The sequence below is a fragment of the Zootoca vivipara genome, chromosome 16 (assembly GCF_965207765.1).
Source record: "Zootoca vivipara chromosome 16, rZooViv2.hap1.1, whole genome shotgun sequence".
Taxonomy (NCBI): domain Eukaryota; kingdom Metazoa; phylum Chordata; class Lepidosauria; order Squamata; family Lacertidae; genus Zootoca; species Zootoca vivipara.
The window spans coordinates 22,956,942-22,984,037 of NC_142599.1; the positions used below are offsets into that span (position 1 = coordinate 22,956,942).

General features: G+C 48.2%; 1 protein-coding gene across 4 annotated transcripts in view; it reads right to left on the reverse strand.

The window, feature by feature from the left end:
- NOS1 (nitric oxide synthase 1) overlaps positions 1-27,096 on the reverse strand; it is a 119,159-nt gene that overhangs the window by 27,021 nt on the left and 65,042 nt on the right. For all 4 annotated transcript variants that reach the window (XM_035098445.3, XM_035098442.3, XM_060269289.2 and 1 more), the window contains 12 exons: positions 23,488-23,633; positions 21,777-21,939; positions 19,892-19,983; positions 17,335-17,476; positions 14,680-14,819; positions 12,775-12,949; positions 11,760-11,861; positions 11,396-11,590; positions 8,920-9,005; positions 4,427-4,571; positions 1,709-1,813; positions 36-94 (listed from right to left, as the gene is read on the reverse strand). In XM_035098445.3, coding sequence (XP_034954336.3) covers positions 36-94; positions 1,709-1,813; positions 4,427-4,571; positions 8,920-9,005; positions 11,396-11,590; positions 11,760-11,861; positions 12,775-12,949; positions 14,680-14,819; positions 17,335-17,476; positions 19,892-19,983; positions 21,777-21,939; positions 23,488-23,633 — 1,550 coding nt within the window. The remainder of the gene's footprint in view (positions 1-35; positions 95-1,708; positions 1,814-4,426; positions 4,572-8,919; positions 9,006-11,395; positions 11,591-11,759; positions 11,862-12,774; positions 12,950-14,679; positions 14,820-17,334; positions 17,477-19,891; positions 19,984-21,776; positions 21,940-23,487; positions 23,634-27,096) is intronic.

Below are 27,096 nucleotides of genomic sequence, written 5' to 3' on the forward strand. Positions count from 1 at the left end.
CCACACAATTCCTGGATCAGGGTTAGCACACCTACCTTCTCTCTTCTAGGTTGGAGTTGGGATTCCTCATTTCCATCAGAGCACAGCCAAATTTCTGGGAAATGAGGGGAAATGTAAACATGCGGGGGAACAGGCACATTGAACAGGATTAAGTTAAAAATACAAATGATGGGGGGGGGAAAACAAATCTGGACTGGGGGATCAGGATTAGGTAGCTTCTTATGTTGCTCAATGGGACGCGGGTGGCACTGTGGTCTAAACCAGTGCTCCCCAACCTTTTTATTGCCGTGGACCAGTCAACGTTTGATAATTTTACTGCGGCCCGCTGAGGGGGGGACATTGATTGTTTATATTTTATTTAGATTGTTTTGATTTAATAGTTTTGATTTAATTATATTTAGTGTTCCTTGGGCGGCCTGGTACCAATTGATCCACGGACCGGTACCGGTCCGTGGCCCGGGGGTTGAGGACCACTGGTCTAAACCACTGAGCCTAGGGCTTGCCAATCAGAAGGGCGGTGGTTCAAATCCCCACAATGGGATGAGCTCCCATTGCTTGGTCCCTGCCCCTGCCAACCTAGCTGTTCAAAAGCACGTCAAAGTGCAAGTAGATAAATAGGTACCGCTCCGGCGGGAAGGTAAACGGCGTTTCCGTGCACTGCTCTGGTTCACCAGAAGCGGCTTAGTCATGCTGGCCACATGACCTGGAAGCTGTACGCCGGCTCCCTCAGCCAGTAAAGTGAGATGAGCGCCGCAACCCCAGAGTCAGTCACGACTGGACCTAATGGTCAGGGGTCCCTTTACCTTTACCTATATGTTGCTCAACAATGGCAGACACCCCCCCCCCCCGACTGAACTGCACCACAACTTGCACTTCAACTCCCCCAAAGCCCTCAGTGCAACAGGGGAAAATGGTCAAGTAGGATTCCTTGGAGAAGAAGGTCTGTTGCATTGTGGGTGGTGCTTAGAACTGACCGAGCTAGGGATCATCTCTCAGCATTGCCTTCAAACCTTCCACCAACATTTCCATTCCAGCAGAAAACATTAATACAGGGCAGCTAAAGTTAAAAAAAAATGTGGGCTGGGTTGGACCTCTCTTTTTTTAGTGGGTACAGGGAGAAGCATTTCCAGGGCCGTCTTAAGCATGCCCGGCGCCCTGGCACCGTGGTGCGACGGATCACTCCGGCGCCCCCCACCCTGCCCTGCTTCCCAGCACGGCCCGCCCCCTGTTGCAACGCCCCTGCGTGTGGCGGAGGCGGCCCCAGGCCCGTGCGCCTCCAGAGAGCGGCCTGAAGCCGCTGAACAGCGGAGGCGCGCCTGGGGCAGCCTCAGCCGCGCCTCTCAGGAGCCGGCCCTGAGCATTTCACGGCATCTAAGTGCAAAAGCTGATCAATACTGGAACGGTTACTTTCCCTACAGGCTAGCGGAGCTGCCCAGCCACAGGCAAGACTGTTTTGCAAGACTGTGGCTCCACCACGTCAAGTCTTCCAGAAGTACCATAGCAAGTCGAGAAGGACAAAGCCAACATTTTAGGTTGTGATCTGAAGGTCCATGAGACCACCATGTTCCTGAAGCTAACTAGGTCTGGAGGGGACCTGCAATTCATTCTTATTGTCAATCACAAATTCGGGCCTTTCTGCTGCGGGGAAAGATCTGCAGACTTAGTCAACCCAACCCAACGAAATGAACAAGGACAATCTCCCTCCTACCTCCCCATTCTCAGGTGGGTCTCCGTTGCCAAAGGTGCTTGTGACCACCAGCACGAGAGTTTCATGTTCCAAGTGGACAGTGTCGTACTCGTCCATCGACATCACCTGGAGAAAAAGGGCACAGAGAGGCTCATGGGAAGGATGGCGTGACCTGTGGTGGCCTTCCAGATGTTGCCAACTCCCGCCAGGCCCAGCCAGCATGGGCAACAGTAAGGGATGGTGGGAACTGGAATTGAACAACATCTAGGAGTCCCAAAGGCTTGATTACTGTAACATGCTGTATGCAGGGCCGGTGCGTCCATTTAGGCGGACTAGGCCATTGCCTAGGGCGCGAAAATGGAGGGGGCGCTGCCGAGCCTGCCACGCAATACCCCTGCGCCGCCGCCCGCCCGCTTGCTCCCCGAGGAGCTCACAGCGTCCCCTCCACAGGCTGGAGGAGCGCGAGCCAAAAGGAGAGCTCAGCGCCCTCCCGCCTATGGAGGGGACGCCGAGAGCTCCCCAGCGGCAGCGGCCGCAGCGAGCAAGCGGCGGCGGTAGTGGAGGCAAGCGCCCGCAGCCGAAGCCTTCAGCTATGGGCGCTGTCGCCGCCCGCTAGCTCGCCGAGGAACCCCCAGCGTCCCCTCCACAGACGGGAGGAACGTGAGCCAAAAGGAAAGCTCAGCGCCCTCCCGCCCACGGAGGGGACGCTGTGAGCTCCCCAGCAGCTGCAGTGAGCAAGCGGCGACAGTGCCCGCAGCTGAAGCCTTCAGATATGGGCGCTGCTGCCGCCACCGCTAAGAAGCTCAAAGCGTCCCCTCCACAGGTGGGAGGGCGGCAAGCTCCCCCCCTGGCCCGCGCTCCTCCCACCAATGGAGGGGACGCAGCGGCATCAGCGGTGTGCATGCATGCGTCATGACGCATGCGCTCGGGGGGCGCCAGAAGGTGTTTTTGTCTAGGGCGCAAAAAGCCCTAGCACCGCTCCTGGCTGTATGTGGGGCCACCCTTGCACCTGGTCTGAAAGCTAGTGCAGGTTTTTTTTTTCTTTTTTCTTTACCACCCAGCGTTAATTTTATCAAACAAACACATGAATGCAGTGCTTTTCAACTTTTCCTGGCTTCACGACAGGCTAGCTCAGGCATTCCCAAACTTCGGCCCTCCAGATGTTTTGGACTACAATTCCCATCTTCCCAGACCACTGGCCCTGTTAGCTAGGGATCATGGGAATTGTAGGCCAAAACATCTGGAGGGCCGCAGTTTGGGGGTGCCTGGGCTAGCTTTTAAATGTGTGCTTATCCATTTCTTTCTTTGCCTTACGGCAGGCATAAATTTCATAAATTGTATGAAATAAAAACAATAATGATATTGATAAAATCAATTGCCTGCTGTGTAGCTCGAACAAACCGGTTATGTTTAGTAAAGTTTGCGATAAAAAGCTTCTCAGCTCAAGAAAGCTGGAGAGCAGGCACCCCCCAAACTGCGGCCCTCCAGATGTTTTGGCCTACAACTCCCATGATCCCTAGCTAACAGGACCAGTGGTCAGGGATGATGGGAATTGTAGCCCAAAACATCTGGAGGGACGAAGTTTGGGGATTCCTGCCTTACGGCATAGCTATAAAGTTCTCCCTTTTTAAAAGGGAAATTCCCTTATGCTGAACAGGCCTCCTCGTGATAAAAGGGAAAATTTGACAGCTATGCCTTATGACAGGAATCCCCAAACTTCGGCCCTCCAGATGTTTTGGACTACAATTCCCATCATCCCTGACCACTGGTCCTGTTAGCTAGGGGTCATGGGAGTTGTAGGCCAAAATATCTGGAGGGCCGCAGTTTGGGGATGCCTGCCTTACGGACAAAGCAAAACATGAACAGTTTTATGTACAGGTGAGGGAGGTAATGGTAACTAGCCAGCTGTTGCCTTCTGCAAATTTGCAGAACCATTCAGCACCCCACCACCACCACCACCTGCCAAAGCTTGATCTTAAGGAGGAAAAGCTTTCTTAAACACAGGCTGGGCCCTTCCAGCCCAGCCCAATGCTTTGACAAAAGTTACATGTCTTTGCCCTCGAAGAAAAGCAGTTCAGACACCCCGAAACAAAGAATCCAAAGGGAATGGAAATTATTAGAGGAATATTTAAGGAAAGAGGGACTAAATTCGGAATTGGTGGTATGCTTAAACTAAGATCCATACAAAGAGAAAATATATGTTAGGTTAAAGTAAGAAAAACTATCCGGAATTGGCCGGAAAGGAAAGTGGGAACGTAACAAGTAAGAAGAGGAGTATATTGTAAAATAACAGTGGACAGACAATCGGAAGCATTTTTTTTATATTCTTCATATTCTTTATACTTTTCTTTTTATTTTTATTTTTATCTGTGTTTCTATTTGTATCTTTAATTTTCCATTGTTCTTTTTGGTATGCATATATATTGTATACTGTACGTGTGGAAGTATTAGTTTTGTATGCATGATCAGTATAAGATATGATTTATGTAATTTTGTGAATGAGGGATTTTCGAATCTTCTTTTTTTTCTTCCCTTTTTTCTTTTTCTTATTTGAGGATTTTCTGTTGGTTCTTATTCTTGTATTTGTTTTCTTTCTGGTTTGTTATTATGTAATTTTAAATTTTTTGAAATAAAAGTATTTTTAAACCAAAAAAAAGAAAAAAAAGAAAAGCAGTTCAGCTCCTTGCTGGAGAGTTGGAGAAGTTGAGCTAAACTCTGGAACGACAGCCAGGATCCTACCTTGGCATCAAAGGCATGCTTGAAGATCTCACACAGGGTTTTTGCATAGACCTGGGATTTTCCAGTTTCCGTGGCATACAGGATAGTGGCCTTGACCCGCTTTGCCATTGCCTGCCCCATCAGTTTGGCAGAGAACTTCACAGCCCTAGGAGGGCGGGGGGAAAGAAGGAAGATTTATTGACCTGAGAAGCTGATCTGATCTTTCCTCCTGGTTACTCTCAACATTTTTATTTTTATCTCTTTTATTTTGCATATGCAGGGTGGAGTTTGCATTCAATACATTAAAAGGTAGGTGTGTACCCATGTGTTCGATGATAGCAAGAAACCCACAAGCACTGAATGAAACCTTCCAAGTAAAGGTGAGTTGACTTCAGATGCTCCTTAGGTCTACACCTATGATTTATTTAAGAAGTGCACACCTAAGAATGTAACATTTGAATGAGATGTGGGTAAAACATACATCTTGTGGGATGGAACACTGGGGCAGACAAGTCACAACAGTTCCTAGAGTGTCCACTAAGAGGAACTCACCTGGAGGAACACCTGACTAAGTTCAGTTCCTGTTCCTCCAGATATGCAGATTAGATGGTTTAGCTGGCAGACAAAAGCCCCTAGCCAGCAGCCATTCTCTCTCTTAGCCATTTCTTCTTCAATGGGAACACATCTCCAGAGAATCTACAGTTAGGATGGTTCTCCCTCTCGGCCTGCTGCCAAGAGAGAGACCAAATGGAGCCTTACTTTACTAAGTAGTCTCCACATGTACATATTTGTAACTTTTCTACGTAAGCCTGCCTTTCTGAGATTATGCTGTTAACTCAGGATGTCATGTGAGTAAACTCTATCTTATTTTAATACTATTGTGTTGTGTATTTCTTTTGAGAGGGAAAAAGGGGATTTGGCAGGAAGTATAATATTGAAGTATAATATTGTTGTAGAGGTTCTAGCAAACCTAACACTCACGTTTTGCTGCGCACAAAAGGGGAATGTCACTCTGCTGATATTGGAAGCTTGCTAACACAAGCTTGGATAGGATCTATCTAATAATATATCCTAATCCACATCCCTAACATTCCCACACATCTTGCAGGTATGATTGGATCGACTGATTGCACTTATCGCCCATCTTTCCCCCCAAGGAGCTCAAGGGGGCATTCATGGTTCTCCCCTTCCTCACCGAATCCCCACAACAACCCTGTGAGGTAGGTTAGGGCTGAGCGGCAGTGCCTGGCCCAAGGTCATCCAGTGAGCTCCATGGCCAAGTGCAGATTTGAACCCTGGTCTCCCAGCTCCTAGTCGGACGCTCTAACCACTATACCACACTGGCTCTCTGAGTGAGTCGGAGTGGGTACAGCGCGTGGCCAAGTCCCCATCCAGATGTCATTGGACTCAAATTCCCACCAGCCCTTGCCCATATGGCCCATGCCAAGGGATGATGGGAACTGTAGTCCAACGCCCTCTGGAGGCCCACCGGTTCCTGATACAGACAGAAGGTCTCCAACCAGTTGGACAGCTCTGTTGGTTAGAGCCTGGTGCTGACAATGCCAAGGTGGCAGGTTCGATCCCCATGTAGCACAGCTGCCTATTCCTGCATTGCATAGGGCTGGATTAGATGATCCTCAGGGTCCTTCAAACTCTATGATTCTATGAACGCATAAACTTTGCACGGGTGAAAAATGACATTTTAAAGTAGGGACGGAACAAATCATTGAAAAGATGCTCTCTTAACAGCAAGAGCTTCTGATCAGTTACTTGCAAGTAGGTGTATGCTTTGCCTGAATCTTACTGGGCTAGTTTATTGGGGTGTCTGTGTTAGGAGCCCGGGCTAATGACCCATCGAGTCCAGCATCCTGTTCTCACAGTGGCCAACCAGATGCCTGTGGGAAGCCCACAAACAGGCCCTGAGTGCAATAGCACTCTTCCCTTCCTAGGTTTCCAGTAGATGGTATTCAGAAGATCGGCGGTTCGAATCCCCGCGATGGAGTGAGCTCCCGTTGCTCTGCCCCAGCTCCTGCCAACCTAGCAGTTTGAAAGCACACCAGCGCAAGTAGATAAATAGGTACCACTGTGGCGGGAAGGTAAACGGTGTTTCCGTGCGCTCTGGTTTCCGTCACGGTTGCGCCAGAAGCAGTTTAGCCATGCTGGCCACATGACCAGGAAAGCTGTCTGTGGACAAACGCCGGCTCCCTCGGCCTGAAAGCGAGATGAGTGCCTCAACCCCATAGTCGCCTTTGACTGGACTTAACTGTCCATGGGTCCTTGACCTTGATCTTGACCTTGACCTATTCTGAAGTATATTGCCTCCAACAGTGGAGGCAGAACATAGCCGTTATGCAATCCTCTTTTCAAGGATTGCTTTCAGAAACGTCGTTTTGCCTCCACTGCAGAACCTCAGAATTTTCCTCAAGTGCGCTAATACTTTTTTCCCTCCCTTGAAAATGGGAGCATGTCTGTTTGTGTGCAGCTTATCTCAACACTAGTTCTCACCCCTTTCCTTTAGGGGGGTGCTTACAAAAACGATTTGCATAAATTGAAGGCAGGGAAGAAGCACAAAAGGTCACTGAGAATAAAAGGAAAATGCTGGCAACTTTCTAAAGGAAAGCAGACTCAGCTTACCCTGCACACATCTTAAAATCCAAAGAATACAGAAGGGTAGAAAGGGATTTCCACCCAAACGATAATCGCCATGGCGCCCCGTAAAGCTTTCACAACGATTGAGAAATGCCTCCCAACCCCCAGAGAGACATCGGTAAATGCAACTTAACTGGGTCAACGGGTGGCTCTGATAATCTTCAATAAACGAGAAAGGTTTGATTTTGTTTCATTTTTCAGGTCGGGCTTGCATTTTTGTCAGACTTTTGGGGTGGATTGACTACAAATGGTCTGATTACCACGCAAGGCTGGCTCAAGAGATTTTGCCATCCCAGGTGAATTAATTTTGTAGTGACCTCGCATTTTTTTAATATACCGTATATAAAAAAATTATTTGCAAACATCTTGCATTGTGCTGCCTCGTCAGGGATTTTCCCAGCCACAGTCCTTTGTGTGTGTGTGTTTCCTACAACGAAGGGAAGGCACATTTCTAGGAGATGGAAGCGAATTTTGAACATTTGCTTGAAGAGACAGAGAGGAAAAGGGATCGCGATTTGGAATGTGCATGTGGGAGCTGCAACCGAATGCTGCAGCGTATTCTCTCCTTGTAACAGGAGTGCACCTGCTCAGGGTTCTAGCCAGTCACCCCAGCCCTTCTCCAGGATACTCCGTTCCACCTTTGGTTTTCCATTTCTTTCCCCAACCAGAGCTCGACTTTTGGGGGCCAGATTCGACTAACCTGGTGTGCTAGGGGTACAAATACAAGGACTCCTGCTAGCCCTGGGGGGGTTGTCACCTCTCCACCCCACACACGTCCATGTGCCTCCCCTAAATCTGCTCTATAGGATTGGAAGAAACTCCCCCCCCCCCGAACAGAGCGCAGTGGTAGTGTTTGATTTACATCCTATGCGCTTTTAAAATGTTTTTTTTTGGGGGGGGGTTATTAGGTTGTCGTTTTTATTTTTATTATGTAATTTGAGGTTTAATATCTTGATTTTATCCTGTGAACCGCCCTGAGACACACATCCCCCCCGGTATAGGGTGGTATATAGGTTCAATAAATAAAATAATAATAAGATGGCAGGCTGAACCTTTCCGGAATCATAGAATCGTAGGGGTTGGAAGGGACCACGAGGGTCATCAAGTCCAACCCCATGCAATGCAAGAATCTTTTTGCCCGGCATAGGACTCGAACCCATGACCCTGAGATTAAGAGTCGCACGCTCTACCAAACAGAGCTATCCTGGGATAGCTATCCTACAGCTCCCAGGATTCTTTGGGAACAGCCACGATGGTTTAAAGTGGTACAATAGTGCAGCGTTTCTCAACCGCTGTTCCGCGGCACATTAGAGACGCTGGCTGGTGTGCCGCGACGTGCGGCGACGAGAAGGGCGATTTGCATTGTCACATGCCTGGCGGCCGCCAATAATTACCACTGAACCACCGGAAAGGAAGCCGGCCGGGTCACGACGCGGGGCGAGCACAGCTCTCAACAGCCACCACCACGGGAGGGTGGTTTTAGACAAACTTAAAGAAGCTGGCTGGATGAGCTCAACCTGAAACTTGCTGAGCAAAGGATTGTGCTGGCAGAGAAATCAGCGGCTTGTGAAGCCTTATTACAGGAGATTGCAACCAACACAGCAATTGGCAAGTGTTTCTTACAGTCATAATTATATAGTCAATATAGGGCGGCACAGAGTTAAATTTTTTAACTTTTTTAATGGTGGTGTGCCTCGTGATTTTTTTCATGGAACAAGTGTGCCTTGGCCCAAAAAAGGTTGAGAAACACTGCAATAGTGCTTTAAACGTATGGTGTGGGTGTTGCCATCTGCAGCACCCCACAAGCTGAGCGATTCCCTCTTTCCCCGCTAGTTCTGGCAGACCCAGCCATGTAGTTCACTTACTTGGCTAACTTTTTAAACCCAATGGCTCTTTTCTTGGTGGGAGTGCCGTTGATGCCTTTCCAAATATGGGTGTTCCATGGATCGGGCTGGGAAGAAAAGAAAAGAACCCCGGATGAAAGGGAAGAAAATAAGTGCTCAAACTGAAGGGTCGAAAAATCTGTCACACTCACATCCAGTTGCAAAAATAAAAAAGAGAGTAGAAGCCGTGAAAATCTCCAGAATGGGTAATTCTAATGCCTAATTCTATATACAAAGAGTGAGACAAACTTAACCTAACCTAAAATTGCCTGATGTGAAACTATAAGTAATAAACGTAAATAAGAATTCTCTGAGAAGGGAAAATACCCTAATTATAAACTTAAATAGGGGGTTTCTAGAATGAAATGAAATTAAATACAGTGGAACCTCGGTTTATGAACACCTCGGTTTACGAATTTTCGGGTTTACGAACGCCGCGGACCCATCTGGAACAGATTAATCCACTTTCCATTACTTTCAATGGGAAAGTTCGCTTCAGTTTATGAACGCTTCAGTTTATGAACAGACTTCCGGAACCAATTACACCCATGCTTCGGGTTAAGTACGCTTCAGGTTGAGTACTCCGCGGACCCGTCTGGAACGGATTAATCCACTTTCCATTACATTCAATGGGAAAGTTCGCTTCAGTTTATGAATGCTTCAGTTTATGAACATGACTTCTGGAACCAATTGTGTTCATAAACCGAGGTACGGTACCACTATAAACCTGAAATTTAATAAACCTGACGGGTTGCTGGCTAGAGGAAAATTGAAAAGAGGTTTCAAAACCTAAATTAATAATCATTCATTATAATACTCAGGAAGGGTTTACAAACCTAAGGTATAGAACCCCCAAAAGAAGGGGGTTCTATAAGAGCCGGTTCAAGTATATTTGTGAGGTCAGCACCAGAGACTTCACTGTCCCAAGGTGAGCAGGGGTGTTGTAAGGACACAATCTGGATCAGGATCTCACTGCTGTTCTCCCTGTTAACTCCTTACATATACTGAGCCTGACCAACCAGTCCATTGGGCTCAGCATTGTCTACACTGACTGGCAGCAGCTCTCCAGGGTTTCAGCTAGAAGATATTTGTCTCCAGACCTACCTGGAGGTGCCGGGATTTGAAACCTGGGACCATCTGCATGCAAAGCAGGTGCTCTGCCACTAAGCTATGACACATCCCTTTAAAATAATGCTAAGATTCCAGTCCTCAAGGTTCAGAAGCAAGGGGCAGTGGAAGCTGCTTTATATGGAGTCAGACCATTATTCCATCTAGTTCAGTACTGCCTACACGGACTGGCAGTGGCTGCTTAGGGTTTCAGAGAGGAGATTTTTTCCCCTACCAGGCCTAACTGGAGATGTCAGGGATCGAACCTGGGACCTTCTGCATGCAAAGCAGATGCTCTTCCACTTAGCTGCAGCCCTCCCTCCCTTTTGCTAGACAGCGCCCTAGCTATTCTGCATCTCCTGACCTCTGACTTGCTGGACACCTGTGAGGGCTGGAGTCAGATCTGCACACAGCTAATATCTCCTCTGCCCTTTTCATTTCTCTGTGCGTTCTCAGAGACTAGGAAGGAAGGGGATCTGGTCGCAGCAGGAGGAGGAGACTCCCTGGATTCTTCAGCCACCTCTTGATCCCCTCCTCCCCAACCTTTGCTTCAGCCTCAGAGTCTGAACTGCTCTCTGGCACAGACTCCTCTTGCTCACTAAACCCTGTTGCGCCTCCTTCTGACACCTCTTCCTCCCTCTGGCTGTCAGGGACCGTGCTGAGGAGGGCTGCACTGAGGAGGAATGGTGGGAGCCACCCCCTCCTCCTGATCCTGAATCTTCCCAGGAGCAGGAGGACAGTATAGATTTGGAACAGTGGCTTGCCGAGGGGCATAGTTCGGAAGGCAAAAGCTGGGAAATACTGGATGGGGAACAGCTAGCAGAAGAAACACTAGAAGAGAGAGAGTTAACAGATTCACAGTCTCTGGACAGCATTCACCCCCCATCCCCAAAGACACAGAGAGCTCAGAAAGTGTCAGAACAGAAAGTGCAGAGGGTACAAGATCAGATTACAAGATGTAGGAGTGACATGGGTGACTAGCAACGGAGGGGGGAGGGAACTTAATTGGGAACACCACCATTTCTAGGAGGTGTGCTCTTTGTTCTTTTGCTGTGATTATTAAAGTTTCTAACTGGCAAGAAGACTCCTTTTCCTTTGTTCTGTTTATCTACTTCCACGGGGGGAGGAAGCCGATTCCCTGAAGCCTGACACTGGCCACTCATCACCATCCCACCACCAATCCCCTGGCTCTGAGCCGTCGTCCCCTGGGGATTCCCTTGGGGGGTCCCCAGCCGCTGCCTCCCACCACATCCTCTGCATCCAGCAAGTTGATGACACCTCATAGAGGGCGAGAGATACTGAACCACATGGCAGGGCATGGTGGACGCGAGGCAGGAAGTGGATTGTGTACCTGGTACTCAAAGGAGGGCGTCAGCCTGTAGTTGAGCATCTCTTGGTGGAAGACAGGGGTGATGCTCCCGGACATGGGCGGGACGATCCACACCCAGTCAGCTGGGCAACCTCCCCGACAGCGGTATTCATTTTCCATGTGCTTGATGAAGGACTCCGTGGCCGAGTGGTGGTCCACAATGGTCACCTTGTCGCTCTGTAGGAGTGGGAGGATCAGGTCAATGGGTTCTTAAGCAAAACAGGTTCTTACGTCACAGAGGACAAGGCTATCAGGCTATCAGGGGGTGGGGCACATGGAGAAAAGGGCTCAAGGGAAGACCGGTTGGCTAATTGGCCATCATTTGGGGAGGTGTGTTTCCCAGTACCTGGAAGCTGTACAAAACAGCAATGTTTATCTCCACCAGTGCTTGGTCCTTCCAGAGCGATGAGGTCTTCCGCATGTCCAGGTTCATCTTTTTGGCAACTTCCTGCGTGGAACAACAACAAAAAGCGTTTCTTCCCCCCAAATATCCAAAGTTGTGGATTCCTGCATGGGGTGGGGAACCTTTCTCGGCTCAAGGGCCACATTCCCTTCTGCCTAACTTTCTGGAGGCCACAGGCCAGTGGTGGGAGGGGTCAGAGGCTTGTGAGCAGAGCACACACATACCCTCTCCACTGGCTGTTTCGCAGGTGATGCTAAACCATGGTTTTATTAAATGATGGTTTATTAAACCATGGCTTAGTGTTATGTGTGAATTCAGGCCAGCAGCTTAACTATGGTTGATCAAAGGTCACTCATTACTCAAAGACTGCTGTTGGTTTATTAGCTTTAGTTAACATTGACCATAGTTTACTGTCACATGCAGTCTTGGAACTCCTCTGGTTAAGGAGCTGCCACCTCCCAAAAGCTACAGAGCCACTAGTGAAGATCAGACATAAAATTCAAACCACTCCCAAGGTTTTGCTGGTGCTGTTAACTAGTTTGCAATGTAATAAACCAAAGTTAAAGTCCGCCATAAGCCTCAGCTTTAACAATGGTTTATTAACTTTGGTTAACATTAAGCATGGTTAACTTTGACCATGGTTCAGCGTTATGTTGCGAATTGGGTCGCAGTTCAAAAAACACCTCCTGGTCGTTTCAAAAGGACTTGAAGAGATTGTGAAGCAGAGCAGGGAATGGTCTGTGAAGAGGAGATCTTTAAAAGAAATAGATCTTTACAAACTGAGGTCTAAGCTGTAGCACAGAGAGCTCTTTACCAGCAAATCCTGACTGGGATTTCATTGCAGGCAGGCCATTCTTACTCAACCTTAGTTTCCCCCTTCTGGCCTGCCTTACAGAGATACCGTCACAATTGCAACACTGTCAAATGCTCCCAACCCTTGTGAGAGGCTCTCTCCTACCTCCAGGATGTTGTAGCGGGAGTTGTCGCAGTAATCGCGGACTCCGATCTCGGTGCCCATGTACCAGCCGCTGAAGGGGCAGGCCGAGAACTCCAAACCCCCGATTTCAAGCAGCATGTTGGAAACTGCAGGCAACCCATACCACTGCAGCCCCAGGTCTTTGAACCAGGCAAACCTGCAAACAGGGGAGGGCAGGGCAAGGCGAGACACTCTGAATCGGGAACACAAACTTACACTCGCTTCCTGCAGTCATCTCTCTCTCTACCCTCCTTCCTGGCAAGTTATCCCCACTCAAGGATACCTTGCAGCCAGGAAAAAGCAACATGAAAAAGCAGGAAGAGCAGGGCCAACAAGACGCATAGACTGGGCAGAGAGAGGGTATGGTCTGGAGTGAATCCTGAGGGCCAGATAGAGAGGCCTGGAGGGCCACATTCCAGCTGAGGCTCCCCACCCCTGATATATCCCAGTGTGCCTCACCTGAGGCAGGTGTGGTGGCATGAGAACAGGACTTTTCATCTGCGGAATGATCTCGTCTGGAGCCATTGTGATCCCTTTCCCGGTGCCAGGGCTTATAAGACCTTTTTATTCACTCGCGCCTTATTTGTTTAACTTACTGCATTTCTATCCCACCTTTTTCTCCAAGGAGCTCAAGGTGGCAGACGAGGTTCTCCCCCTCCTCATTTAATCCCCACCACAACCCTGTGAGGTAGGTTAGGCTGAGTTGCAGCAACTGGACCAAGGTTCATGGCCGAGTGAGGATTTGATCCCTGGTCTCGCAGGTCCTAGTCTGGTCCTTCAATCACAGCACCAGAGTTTCCCAAACCTGGGTCTCCAGCTGGTTTTGGACCACAGTTCCCATCATCCCTGTCCTTCTAGCTAGGGATGGTGGGAGTTGTAGTCCAAAAACAGCTGGAGACCTGATGATACCCAGGGTCCCTTCCAGCTAAGCAGGCCTCTGTGGTGGCATTCATCTTTTAGTGGGGTAGGACATGTCCTCCTTATTGCATCATTAGAAGGAGTCAATCCATTAGCGTATGGTGACCGAGTCTTAGCTCTGCCAGGCACCAGCTTTCCAGGATCTTGGGAACTGAATCTCCCTTCACCACTCAGCTGCTATTTGCTCATTTGTAAACTGGAGATTCCAGGAAAGGAACCTGAGGATTCTCTGTGTCCAAAGCACCTGCTCTGCCACTGAGTTGCAGCCTCTTTCTGTGCGCACATAGCAAGATCAAGGTACATTAAAAAGCTCAAGGACCCCTGGACCGTTAAGTCCAGTCAAAAGCGACTATGGGGTTGTGGTGCTAATCTCGCTTTCAGGCCGAGGAAGCCGGCATTTGTCCACAGACAGCTTTCTGAGTCATGCGACCAGCATGACTAAACTTCTTCTGGTGCAACAGGACACCGTGATGGAAGCCAGAGCACATGGAAACGCCATTTGCCTTCCTGCTGCAGGGGTACCTATTTATTTACTTGCACTGGCGTGTTTTCGAACTGCTAGGTTGGCAGGAGCTGGGACAGAGCACCAGGAGCTCACCCCGTCGTCGGGATTCGAACCGCCAACCTTCCTATCGGCAAGCCCAAGAGGCTCAGTGGTTTAGAGCAGTGTTTCCCAACCTTGTGCCTCCAGTTGTTTTCGGACTACAATTCCCATCATTCCTGACCACTGGTCTTGCTAGCTAGGGATGATGGGAGTTGTAGTCCCAAAACATCTGGAGGCACAAGGTTGGGAAACACTGGTTTAGAGCACAGCGCCACCCGCGTCCCTTTCCATATGCACACAGCAAGATCAATGAGGATGCAACCAGGTCCCCTATCTGAGGTGGGGCCCAGAGCCATAGCCAACTCCAAAAAGGCTCCCCAAACATCCTTGGTGGTGAAACAACAAAGACAGGCGTTTCAACTTACTTGGGGTGCCTGATGGGTACTTCCAGGACCAGCTCAGGTGGGATCTCAAAGAGCTCGGGGTCGTTGCCATTGGCCTGGAGCAGGAGCGGAAGGACATCAAAACGGCCCTTGGGCGGCTTCCACCCTTGCTGTATGCAGATCTGCGTCCAAAGAAAAGAGGACCGATGGGTTGCGATCCATGTTGCAGGACACCAGCAGCCAGGCACAGCTCTTGCATGAGGCAGAGAGCTACAATTTTCAGAGTTCCCTGTGAACAGTCATGGCTTCCCTCAAAGGATTCTGGAAGGTGCTGAGAGTTCTTAGGAGGACCCTATTCCCCTCAAAGAGCTACAATTCCCAGAGTTCCCTGGGAAGAGGGATTGCTTGTTAAGCAGCTCTGGGAACCGTAGCTCTGTGAGCGCAATAGGGGCCTCCTAAGAACTCTCAATATGTTCCAGGTGGTGTTTAGTAGTTCCTAAATAAGCTTTTAACTTATTTTAAATTGCATTGTTCTAATATGTTGATGTTTGCTGTCTTAGGCTCCTTCAAGAGGAAGGGCAGGATTGAAATGTAATTTAGGAACAATACTGGGTTGTATCCAAACTAAGGCCACATTCACACCAGACCCGTTATGATAATATGTGAAACAGTCATGGCTTCCCCCAAATAATTCTGGATGCTGCCATTTGTTGGGAGTGCTGGGAGTGCCTCTCTATTCCCCTCACAGAACTACACTTTTCAGAGTGGGTTAACAGTCCATCGCTCTTCACAGAGAACTCTTGAGAATTGTGAGGTTATTGGGGTTCTCCTAAAAACTCTCAGCACCCTTAACAAACTAAAGCTCCCAGAATCCTCGGGGGGAAGCCATGACTGTTCAAACTGGTATCGTAGTGCTTTAAGTGTATGGTGTGAATGTGGTTGTAGACTAACCACTACATAAACTTTGCATGAGCAAACGAGGAGGAATGCTGAATAAAGCAATCATCTGGCAGCGGCCTCAACACCTGAATATCACAGTCGACGGTCAAGGAACTGCCAGGAAGATTACTGTAATGTGCTCTCTGTGGGCCTTCCTTAGGCAACCTAAGGCCCGGGGGCAGGATGCGGCCCAATCGCCTTCTCAATCCGGCCCGCAGATGGTCCGTGATTCAGCGTGTTTTTACATGAGTAGAATGTGTCCTTTTATTTAAAATGCACCTCTGGGTTATTTGTGGGGCATAGGAATTCATTCATTTCCCCCCCCAAAAGTATAGTCCGGCCCACCAAATGGTCTGAGGGATGGTGGACCGGCCCACGGCTGAAAAAGGTTGCTGACCACTGATCTGGAGGTTCCTGTTAGTGCAGAACGTTGCAGCACAATTGCTGATGGGAGTGAAACTGTTAACGGAAAATCTGAGGGCTCCCTTGGACAAAACAAGACTCCGGCCAAGAAAATCGGAGCAAAACAGCAGCCAGTGGGCTTGGTCTTTATTAAAGAAAGTACTGTCGCGACAGGGCCCCACCTGCAACAAGGTGAAGCAAGATGGAGACCCAGAACAAAGGGGGTCTTCCCTTTTTATTAGCATCCCACCACCAAGGTACACCCCTAAAGATACATCACTAATATGTCATTGATACATCACAAAAAGGAGGGGTCCAGAGGTAGAAATTTGAGTACCTGGCCAGCTGCTCCACTGGTAGCTGATTTGCTACTGGGCCGAATTCAAGGTGCCACTGTGAATGTATAAAACCCTTAAAAATTTGGGGCCAGTTTACCTGCGAGATTGCCTTACCCTATATATGCCCACTAGAACACTTTGATTGGCAGAACTGCCATTGTTACAGATGCCACATAATATCTGCTTTTGCATTTGTAAGAGCTCCGTCTTTTAGTGTGGCAGCCCCTGAACTCCCTGCTTATTGATATGTGATGCAACATCCCTGTACTCTTTTCGGTGCCTGCCTTATATCAATAGGCAGGGAGTTCCAAAGTCTAGTCCAAAGTCTAAACAAGTATGTTTAGACTTTGGACTAGACTTTGTTTAGACAGGCCTACCCAGATATTTAGAAAGTTAATACAAGTTTTAATATGCTTTCAGTCCACTATTATTTTACTTTTTGAAAGTCTTAAATTGTTATTAATCATTGCTATTTTTTTAATCTTTTCTGTAAGCAGCTATGAAGGTTTTTTTAACCAATCAAGGAGTGTATAAATTGTATGAAATAAAAATAATAATAATGATATTGATAAAATCAATTGCCTGCTGTCTAGCTCGACAGTACAGCAAAGTTTGCGACAAAAGCTTCTCAGCTCAAGAAAGCCCGAGAGCAGGCATCCCCAAACTGCGGCCCTCTAGATGTTTTGGCCTACAATTCCCATGATCCCTAGCTAACAGGACCAGTGGTCAGGGAAGATGGGAATCGTAGTCCAAAACATCTGGAGGGCTGAAGTTTGGGGAGGCCTGCCCGAGAGCCTTGTTTGAGCCCTGAGTTTTCCTCCATTTGTGTTTATCTGTGATGTGCATTATAACGTTTTATTCATGTCTTTGAGACCTGCCTGTTTCCCACTCCCCGGCCCGGCTATAACCCATGTTTGGTTGACCAATAAAATATGGTGATGATAATGGCAATAAATAAGACGATCTACAATGGCTAGGAAACTGGAGGAGGGCGGATCCCTCTTCCTCGTGCACCGACCTCAGTCAGCTCCACGTTGGCTGGGTCTCCCAGGAAGGTGCCATCCAGCTGTTTGTAGCCAGCGTAGCGGATGAGTTGGGAGTTCCAGACTCGGAAGTCGTGTCTCCCATCTGTCCTCTGGGGGAATATGGTGATAGCCGACCTACAAAAGGCGTCAAAAAGCGGAAAGGGGGCTGGGTGTCAGCGGTCCCTGAGAGTAGAGACCAAAGTGTTGGGGAGACAGGTCAAAAGTCAACAGCTGGGATACCAGGCTCAGACTGGCGAAGGAGCAGTGGCGACTGGTGCCCACTGGAACTGGTAGCGTGAAAGGCTGGGAGGCACTGTGATACCCCTTTAAACAGTCATTGCTTCCCACAGAGACTTCTGGGAAAGGTAGTTTTTTTGTTTTTAAAGGGAACAGTGGTACCTTGGTTCTCAAACTTAATCCGTTCCAGAAGTCTGTTCCAAAACGTTCCAAAACCAAGGCGCGCTTTCCCATAGAAAGTAATGCAAAATGGATGAATCCGTTCCAGACTTTTAAAAACAACCCCTAAAACAGCAATCTAACATGAATTTTACTATCTAAAGAAACCATTGATCCATAAAATGAAAGCAATAAACAATGTACTGCAGTCACACAACCAATCAATCAATCAATCAGTAGTTGAACTGGGTTCCACACAGTCACAAAAACAAAAACAAAAAAAGCTGCAAAAACAAAAATGCAAAATAAATAGCAAAAACAGACAGACCTCAGCGTAACACTCAAATCGGAAGTGTGGCACTCAAAACGGAAGCGTAACACTCAAAACGAAGCACGTCCGGCTTCCGAAAAAAGTTCGCAAACCGGAACACTTACTTCCGGGTTTGCAGTGTTTGGGCAGGGCCGTCTCTAGGCCCGGGTCCGCGCTGGGGGGCGGGGCGGGGGCGCCGGAGGGATCCGTCGCACCACGGCGCCAGGGCGCCAGGTATGCTTAAGACAGCCCTGTGTTTGGGTTCCAAGTTGTTTGAGTACCAAGGCATTTGAGAACCAAAGTACCATTGTACTGAGAGTTGTTAAGAGACCCCCTATTCCCTCCACAGAGTTATAGTTCCCAGCGTTTCCTGTGAGGAGATATTCCTTGTTACACTACTCTCTGAGGGGAGGGAAGAGGGGTCTCCTAACAACTCCCAGCCCGCTTAACAAAGTACAGTTCCCAGCGGTGCCTGCGGGAAGCCATGTCTGTCTAAAGTGGCATCGCGGCACTTTGAATGCCTGGTGCAACTCGGAGCCTGGGTGGCTGTTTGCAACCTTTTGCCTAATTTCATGCGGTGGTCTTGGGGAGCCTGGAAGGAAAGGAGGAAAGCGTGAGGAGAACAGAACAGTGAGGGGTTGAGCGGGGACAGAAAGGAAGGGGTGGGAGACATGATGGACGAGGTGGGGCGAAAGCCCCCCTGCAAACAATTAATGTCCTGTGGGGAGGACGGGAGGACAATGGAGTACACTGAAAAGGGGCCTGCCTGCCTGGACCCCTGAACATTCCACACTGATATTTATCCAGACAGACAACAAGGGCCAAATCTTCACACTGCTGGTTCTCGGCCCACATCAGATTATCCCAGAGGGAATGTGGCCCTCAACAGACTATACAGTCATACCTCGGGTTAAGTATGCTTCAGGTTGAGTACTTTCAAGTTAAGTACTCCGCGGACCCATGTGGAACGGATTAATCCACTTTCCATTACTTTCAATGGGAAAGTTCGCTTCAGGTTAAGTACGCTTCAGGTTAAGTACGGACTTCCAGAACCAATTAAGTACTTAACCTGAGGTACCACTGTACATTGATTATTGCCTTCATTTTATGGATCAACGGTCTCATTAGACAGTAAAATTTGTGTTAAATTGCTGTTTTAGGGGGTGTTTTTCATCATCTGGAACGGATTAATCCACTTTCCATATACCTGAAGGAGCGTCTCCACCCCCATCGTTCTGCCCGGACACTGAGGTCCAGTACCGAGGGCCTTCTGCCGGTTCCCTCGTTGCGAGAAGCCAACTTGCAAGGAACCAGTCAGAGGGCCTTCTCGGTGGTGGCGCCCGCCCTGTGGAACGCCCTCCCATCAGATGTCGAAGAGAAAAACAGCTACCAGATTTTTAGAAGACACCTGAAGGCAGCCCTGTTTAGGGAGGCTTTTTAATGTTTAATAGATTATTTTATTTCATTTTTCTGTTGGAAGCCGCCCAGAGTGGCTGGGGAAACCCAGCCAGATGGGCGGGGTATAAATAATAAATTATTATTATTATTATTTCAATGGGAAAGTTCACTTCAGGTTAAGTACGCTTCAGGTTAAGTACGGACTTCCGGAACCAATTAAGTACTTAACCTGAGGTACCACTGTAAAGCTTTCCTATCCCTGGTTTACTTGGATGGTTTTGGATTTATTTATCTGAGAGAGAAAGAGACGAGGTGCAAAAAAAAAGACAAGGGGAGGGGTGCCCTCTGAGGTCACCTCCAGCCTCCTATTCCTGAGGGAATGCCGCAACCCTTGGCAGGGACGAAGGGAAGGTTTTCCTACTGAGAGGCTTACAAACACCACACACCTGAGGTTCCCTTTGTTAGTAGCATACTTGATGTGGTTGCAAATGTAGTTGAACATGCCATGAGCTGTGGTGCAGTCCCGGGCGTCAAAGACCTGAAAGGATTCAAAGGGAACGGAGTTCAGGGGACAGGAACAAAGATGAGTGGGGTACAGAAATTTTTTTGGGGGAAATGTATCACTGCTACATTTCTATACCATCCTTCCCTCTGAGGACCTGCTACTGCTACTGCTGCTGGTATACAGGGTATGACTCTTCTCCTCCACATTTCATCCTCACAACTACCCTGTGAGGTAGGTCGGTAGACTGAGAGACAGTGGCTAGCTCAAAGCTGCCCAGGGAGCTCTTCATGGCTGAGTGGGGATTTGAACCCTGGTCTCCCAGACCCTAGTCCATACCACCTTCGACCGTGGAGGTAGGATGGCTAGCAGCCATTATTTAATTCATCGTCAAATGAATGAATGATGATGACCATGTCATTTAAAGTCTACTCAATACTGATCCAGAGTAGATTCCAATGTATAGTTAGCAGAGGAAAACTTAAACACGTTGCAGGATTCCCAAAAAATAGACCAGAGACAATTAATATTTCATCCAGCAGAGCTTTACTGCTACTGAAGGCAAATGAACATAATGGTCACTGTCAGAGGGTCGTCGTGGCTACTCTGGAGTAACTCCGCCCGAGTCCACTTTGTCTTCAAAGACGTTTATTGTGCTATTTATTTACAGTGTAGAGACAGCTTAAAACATGACCTCTCATCCTGAATCAGAATCCGGCAATGGCGTACGTCTGTTCCTATGCCAGCAAAGTAGTCTGGGCACCCCAAAACGCCGCCCCCTTGACCTGCGTTGCGGCGCTCTCCTTACGTCTTGCGCCAGAAGGAGTGATGCCCTTTCAGCTTCCTCCCTAAGCAGTCGGTGCCCTGGCTCTGCAACATCCCTGAGCATCTGCCTGCATCCCTCCGCCCCCCAAAGCTTTCCCATTGTTCCTCCCTCTGATTTCTCTCCTCCTCTGAGTCTCCCCCTCCCCCTCTGGCTGCTTCAGAACCACCGGTGCTCTCTGTACTTGATGAGGTGGACGTCAGGATGATGGGGGCTGGCTCCCTGTAGGGAGTCACCCTTACAGTCACAAATCCAATACATTCAGGATTGGCACTGTCCATAAGAAATCCAGTTGCAGCAGACTTAACTTAAACTTATAATACTTATAATAAGTCTAAAATTTAAAACTAAGCATAAAGGTAAAGGTAAAGGGGCCCCTGACCATCAGGTCCAGTCGTGTCCGACTCTGGGGTTGCGGCGCTCATCTCGCTCCAGAGGCCGAGGGAGCCGGCGTTTGTCCGCATGTGGCCAGCATGACAAAGCTGCTTCTGGCGAACCAGAGCAGCGCACGGAAACACCGTTTACCTTCCCGCTGTAGCGGTTCCTATTTATCTACTTGCACTTTGATGTGCTTTCGAACTGCTAGGTGGGCAGGAGCTGGGACCGAGCAATGGGAGCTCACCCTGTTGCAGGGATTCGAACCGCCAGCCTTCTGATCAGCAAGCCCTAGACTGTGGTTTAACCCACAGCGCCACCTGGGTCCCTAACACTAAGCATACAGAACACCAAACCAGACGGAAAAGAGATAGAAAGAGAAAATGAGTGAAACCTAAGCTCCTTCTGGCCTATTGTCAGCATGACCTTGACAGAAAGAGATAAGAGAACCAGCTTAAGCCAGCTGTACTCAGCTTCTCTGAAGGCATAACCCAAACATCATGAACCTTCTTTCACACGGAGAAGCTTCCAGAACCCTCTTGAATTAAGTAGACTAGGAAAGATCTCTACACATCAGATCAATACTTTCTGCACTAAGGAATGCAAACTGACACACCATATGCGACCTCACCTGCAGCTTGGACCACTGGATCCGGCCCACACAGCGGGAGGCATTGCGCCAGGCGTGCTTGGCCCCGTAGATCAGCTCCGTGTCTCGCAGTTGGTACGTGTCTGTAGCTTCTATCTCCTTGGTGACTTCCTCCAGCCTCTCCAGGTGGGCCTTGGAGCCAAACCTGCCAGAGTAGGATTATACAGGAGCAGTCATTGGTCAACAACAACACCACTGTGATGGGCAAATCTGGGTTACGTTTTGCAAGTGTGCAAGTAGGGCTGGTGTCAGGGGCAGGACTGATGGGGACTGCCCCCCCTTCTCCTGAACCTTCCCGAGAACAGGAGGGCAGTATAGAATTACAACAGTGGTTTGCAGAAGGTCATAGTTCAGAGGCTGCAGAGGGGAGAAGCTGGGAAATATCGGGAGAGGAACAGTAGGAAGAAGAAGACCAGGGGAGAGATAGTTGACAGACTCAGTGTCTTTGGAAAGCATTCCTGACCCCCCCCCCTTCCCAGGACCAGGTGTGCTTTGAGAGTAGTAGAACAGAAAGCTCAGATTAGCCGACACAGGGGTGATGTAGAATAGGAGAGATAGAGGAGGTGGGGCTTTACTCGGAGCAATGTCATTATCTTTGGGAGACTACATTCCCTAGTCTCTCTGTGAATAATGAGTAAAATTACTTGGTAAGAATTCTTCTTGTTTATGTGCTTCTTGGCTGCCACTGTGGGAGGGACAGGATTCCCTGAATAGGGAACCCCCCCCCACCTGAAATCCTGGAGAGTGGCTGACAGCCAATGTAGACCATGGGGAGACAAGGTGGTGGTCTCCAGAGGTTAGAATCCAGAGGGTAGATGTTGGTTCTCTGGATTCCAGCACCAGCCAGCATGGCCAATGGGCAGGGATGGTGGCAGCTGGAGTTTAATAGCTTCTGGCGAACACAGTGTTGCCTCCAAGACTGAGGATGGAAGACACCTGGTTTTCAGCATCACAAAATATCACCAGCTAAACACTGTGATATATCACGATGTCTGAAATAAGGATGGAACTATGTAGAGGCATTGGCTGGCTTCAAGGTTTCTACCACATTGTGATTTTTGCATAGCACAAACACACACACACATCATGATTCACAATATATCGCCAGGTTTAGAGTTATGAAACCGATATCACAATATGGACTTCAGTTTTGGACGATATATTGGTATGTCGCCCAGCCCTACCACTGACATTATTAATTTGGCAAACCCCCTTTCATCATCCCAGTGGGTCCAAAGTGCTGGTCCAAATCTACATTCAGTTTCAAGGGACACCCGGGGATTTCGCTCCTCCTCTAGCATTTGTCATGTATACGTGACTTGGATGTGGCATGAATCAAGTCCTGGGTCAAAGGATCACATAATATTGTATGTAGACGATGTTCCGGCCCATTCATCAACTGAAGATTTGACATGAGAAATCCCAAGTACTGACTATCATTCAGAGAGCAAGATTTAGAGCTAGATGGGACAATGGTCTGACTATGTATAAGAGGCCTTGACTTGTCATGAACTGAAAGAGGACAGCCATGCAAAGCTTCCCAGTCATAAGAATAGGCATCTGCACCCCACACTTTCCCGGTATAGGAATAAAGAAATGGGTCTATTTTCAGAAATCTGAATGGTTTCTGGAAGAGAACCCTCTTCGCCCTGCCAAGCAGGAGGGTCCCAGACCTTTTCTGTGCAAGACTTGCCTCTTGATGGAGGAATAATACTGATCAATGAACTCTTTCGCCAGTGGGAGGAGCTCTTCCTTGGTCCGGACTTCTTCAGGTCTTCGGACGTGCTGGGAAGGCATCATAATGGAACCCATGCAGACCTGCTCACTGCAGGGGGTCACCTGGAAAAGAGGTGAAGCGGAAGAACGCATGGTCACAACAGCTCCTTGGCAGTCCACCAACTTCCAAGGGAGTCCATTCCACTGTTGAATGGTTCTTAGCCCATGGTTACCAGATTTTTTTCAATGAATCCGGGGGGCACTTTTTCCCTTTTTCTTTTTGAAGCTGAGCAGCAACAGGGGGCTAGTAGTGGGGATGGTGAGGCAAAAGACCCTGGGCCCCAAGCACACACGCATATTGTATAAAGGTGCAAAGCCCTTCTTTTGCACCCTGTGAAACATAAATGCGCAGTTTTTTTTTTAAAAAAACTGGGCAATGGCTGGCCGGCCGCAACTCCCGAGCCTCCCTCGATCAGTCAAAACAAAGGGGGAAAGGGCCAGGAGATCTATACCCCTGGATGTCCCTGGTTCCCCTTTGGCAGTGGTGGCGGCAACGGCAGGCAGCAGCCCGGAGCCAGCCTGGTAGCGCAGTTGGCTCTGGCTAGCTTCAGGAGCTGCTCGCTGCCCGCTGCCGTGGCGCCCACCATTTTTCCTCTCCGGAAGTCCCCATATGATGCGTTGCGCACGAGACACATCATATGGGGACTTCCAGCGAGGAACAATGGTGGGCGTCACGGCAGCGAGCAGCAAGCAACTCCTGAAGCCAACCAGAGCCAACTGCGCTACCAGGCTGGCTCCGGGCTGCTGAGGCTGCCGCTGCCACGTTTCCCGGGGACAGATTTGCAAATCTGGGGATATTCTGGGGACGGAATTCCGGGGACTGTCCCCGGAAACCAGGGACTGTCCCCGGAAACCGGGGACGCCTGGTAACCCTGTCTTACCCTCAGAAACTCCTTCTTAATGTTGAGTCAGAATCTCCTTTCTTTTTTCCCTTTTTTATATAAATTTTATTAATTAAAACAATCCATAAAAAAGGTAAAGGGACCCCTGACCATTAGGTCCAGTTGTGACTGACTCTGGGGTTGCGCGCTCATCTCGCATTATTGGCCGAGGGAGCCGGCGTATAGCTTCCAGGTCATGTGGCCAGCATGACAAAGCCACTTCTGGCAAACCAGAGCAGCACACGGAAATGCCGTTTACCTTCCCGCTGTAGCGGTTCCTATTTATCTACTTGCATTTTGACGTGCTTTCGAACTGCTAGGTTGGCAGGAGCTGGGACCGAGCAACGGGAGCACACCCCGTCACAGGGATTCGAACCGCTGACCTTCTGATCAGCAAGCCCTAGGCTCAGTGGTTTAACCTACTGCGCCACCTGGGTCCCTAAAAACAATCCATACAATCCATCTTATACATTAGTTTCAAAGAAAGAAAACTACAAACAAAAAATATAATACAAACAAAAAATATAATACAATACAACACCCTCCACCATTTCCCCCCTCCCACCCCCCTCTGACTTCCCTCCACTGCCTACTCGACTTCTGTTTCTATCATTATTTTAATTCTGTAAATTCTATTATCTATATGTTCCTATAAATATATATATCTGCGTGCATTCTATTTTCGTATATTTCTATATCTGTATCCTCTTCATCTCCAATTTTATCCTCTTATATAGCTTCTTATCTTTCATTCTAAGCATGAAAGCATATCATCCTTTGAGTGATTTTTTTTTCATATATTCATCATAGCATTTCCATTTGCTTCTTAACTTTTGTTTTGATTGACTTCTCACTGCTGCTGTCAATTTGGCCATCAACAACTACTCACTAACTTTGCTGATCCACTCCTCCTTTGTTGGTATCTTTTGTGTTTTCCAATTTGTGGCTATTACCATCCTGGCTGCTGTGCTAGCATATAAAAACACTTTTTTATTATCCTTTGGTATCTTCTCATTTAATAATCCTAATAAATTTATTTATTAGAGATTTATTTATTAGGATTATTTATTATCATAGAATCATAGAGTCATAGAGTTGGACGAGACCACAAGGGCCATCCAGTCCAACCCCCTGCCAAGCAGGAAACACCATCAAAGCATTCTTGACAATTGCCTGTCAAGCCTCTGCTTAAAGACCTCCAAAGAAGGAGACTCCACCACACTCCTTGGTAGCAAATTCCACTGCCAAACAGCTCTTACTGTCAGGAAGTTCTTCCTAATGTTTAGGTGGAATCTTCTTTCTTGTAGTTTGAATCTGCTTTCTTGTAGGGCTGCCACTAAGTCCTGGTTTTCCCGGACCCATCCGAGAATTGGTCAGCGAAATGGCGTCTGGGAGGATTTTCACTGAATCGGCAAAATGTCTGGGGAAACCCGGACGTAGGGTGATTTTTTTCAAGAAGCTTTAGAAATCCATTAAAACTCCCAAAACGTTTCTTTTTGGGGGGAGATGTTCCCCCCAAAAGCTGAACAACTTTGACCCATAAAGAAAGTTCAACAACTTTGTCCGGATTTTTACTTTTTGGAATATGGCAACCCTACTTTTCTTGTCATACGTATCTGTTGGTTCGGGTCCTCCCCTTTGGAGCAGCAGAAAACAAGCTTGTCGCATCTTCCGTGTGGCAGCCTGCCATATCTTTGAAGATCTTTGGCTATCTCAGCCACCCACACCTCACACTCAAACTGGTTTTTTCTGATATACTGGTTTGCTGTTGTTATTTGTTTATGCAACTCTGTATTAGGGTTTCTTTTGTCACCTGTTTTTTTCCAGTGTGTACACATTTTTGTATGTCACAAAAATCCAATAAAAATTGGGGCTGGGGGAGAAAAATAAGATATTTTTTTCTTTTTAAACAAGTTAATTTTTTTAAAAAATCAAAATATAAACAGAAACAGCCGTTTTAAATATATATATATACAGTGGTACCTTGGGTTACAAGCACATCGGGTTATAAACACTTCAGGTTACAGACTCGGTTAAACCAGAAGTACAGTGGTGCCTCGCTAGACGAAATTAATTCGTTCCACGGGTCTTTTCTTATAGCGAAAAATTCGTCTAGCGAATCCCATAGGAATGCATTGAATTTTTTTTGCCCATAGGAACACATTAATTGAATTTCAATGCATTCCTATGCGAAACCGTGATTCGCTAGACGAATTTTTCGTAAAACGCATTCGTCTAGAGACGGCAAGCTCCGCTCGAAAAATCCTTCCGTTAAGCGGAAATTTCGTTAAGCAGGGCATTCGTTAAGCGAGGCACCACTGTAGTACCTCAGGTTAAGAACTTTACCTCAGGATGAGAACAGAAATTGCGCAGCGGCGGCACGGCGACAGCGGGAGGCCCCATTAGCTAAAGTGGTACCTCAGGTTAAGAACGCTTTCAGGTTAAGAACGGACCTCTGGAACGAATTAAGTTTGTAACCAGGGGTACCACTGTACATTAGAAAATAAAATTACACAGTAAAACACAGGCTTGCCAAACCTCCCCCCCCCCTTAAAGCAGGTGCTGAAAACAGCAAAGGCGTCTGGCCTGATTTCAAAGGGCAGGGAGCAGGGCCTTAAGGGTCTGGATCTTAAGGGGAATCCAGC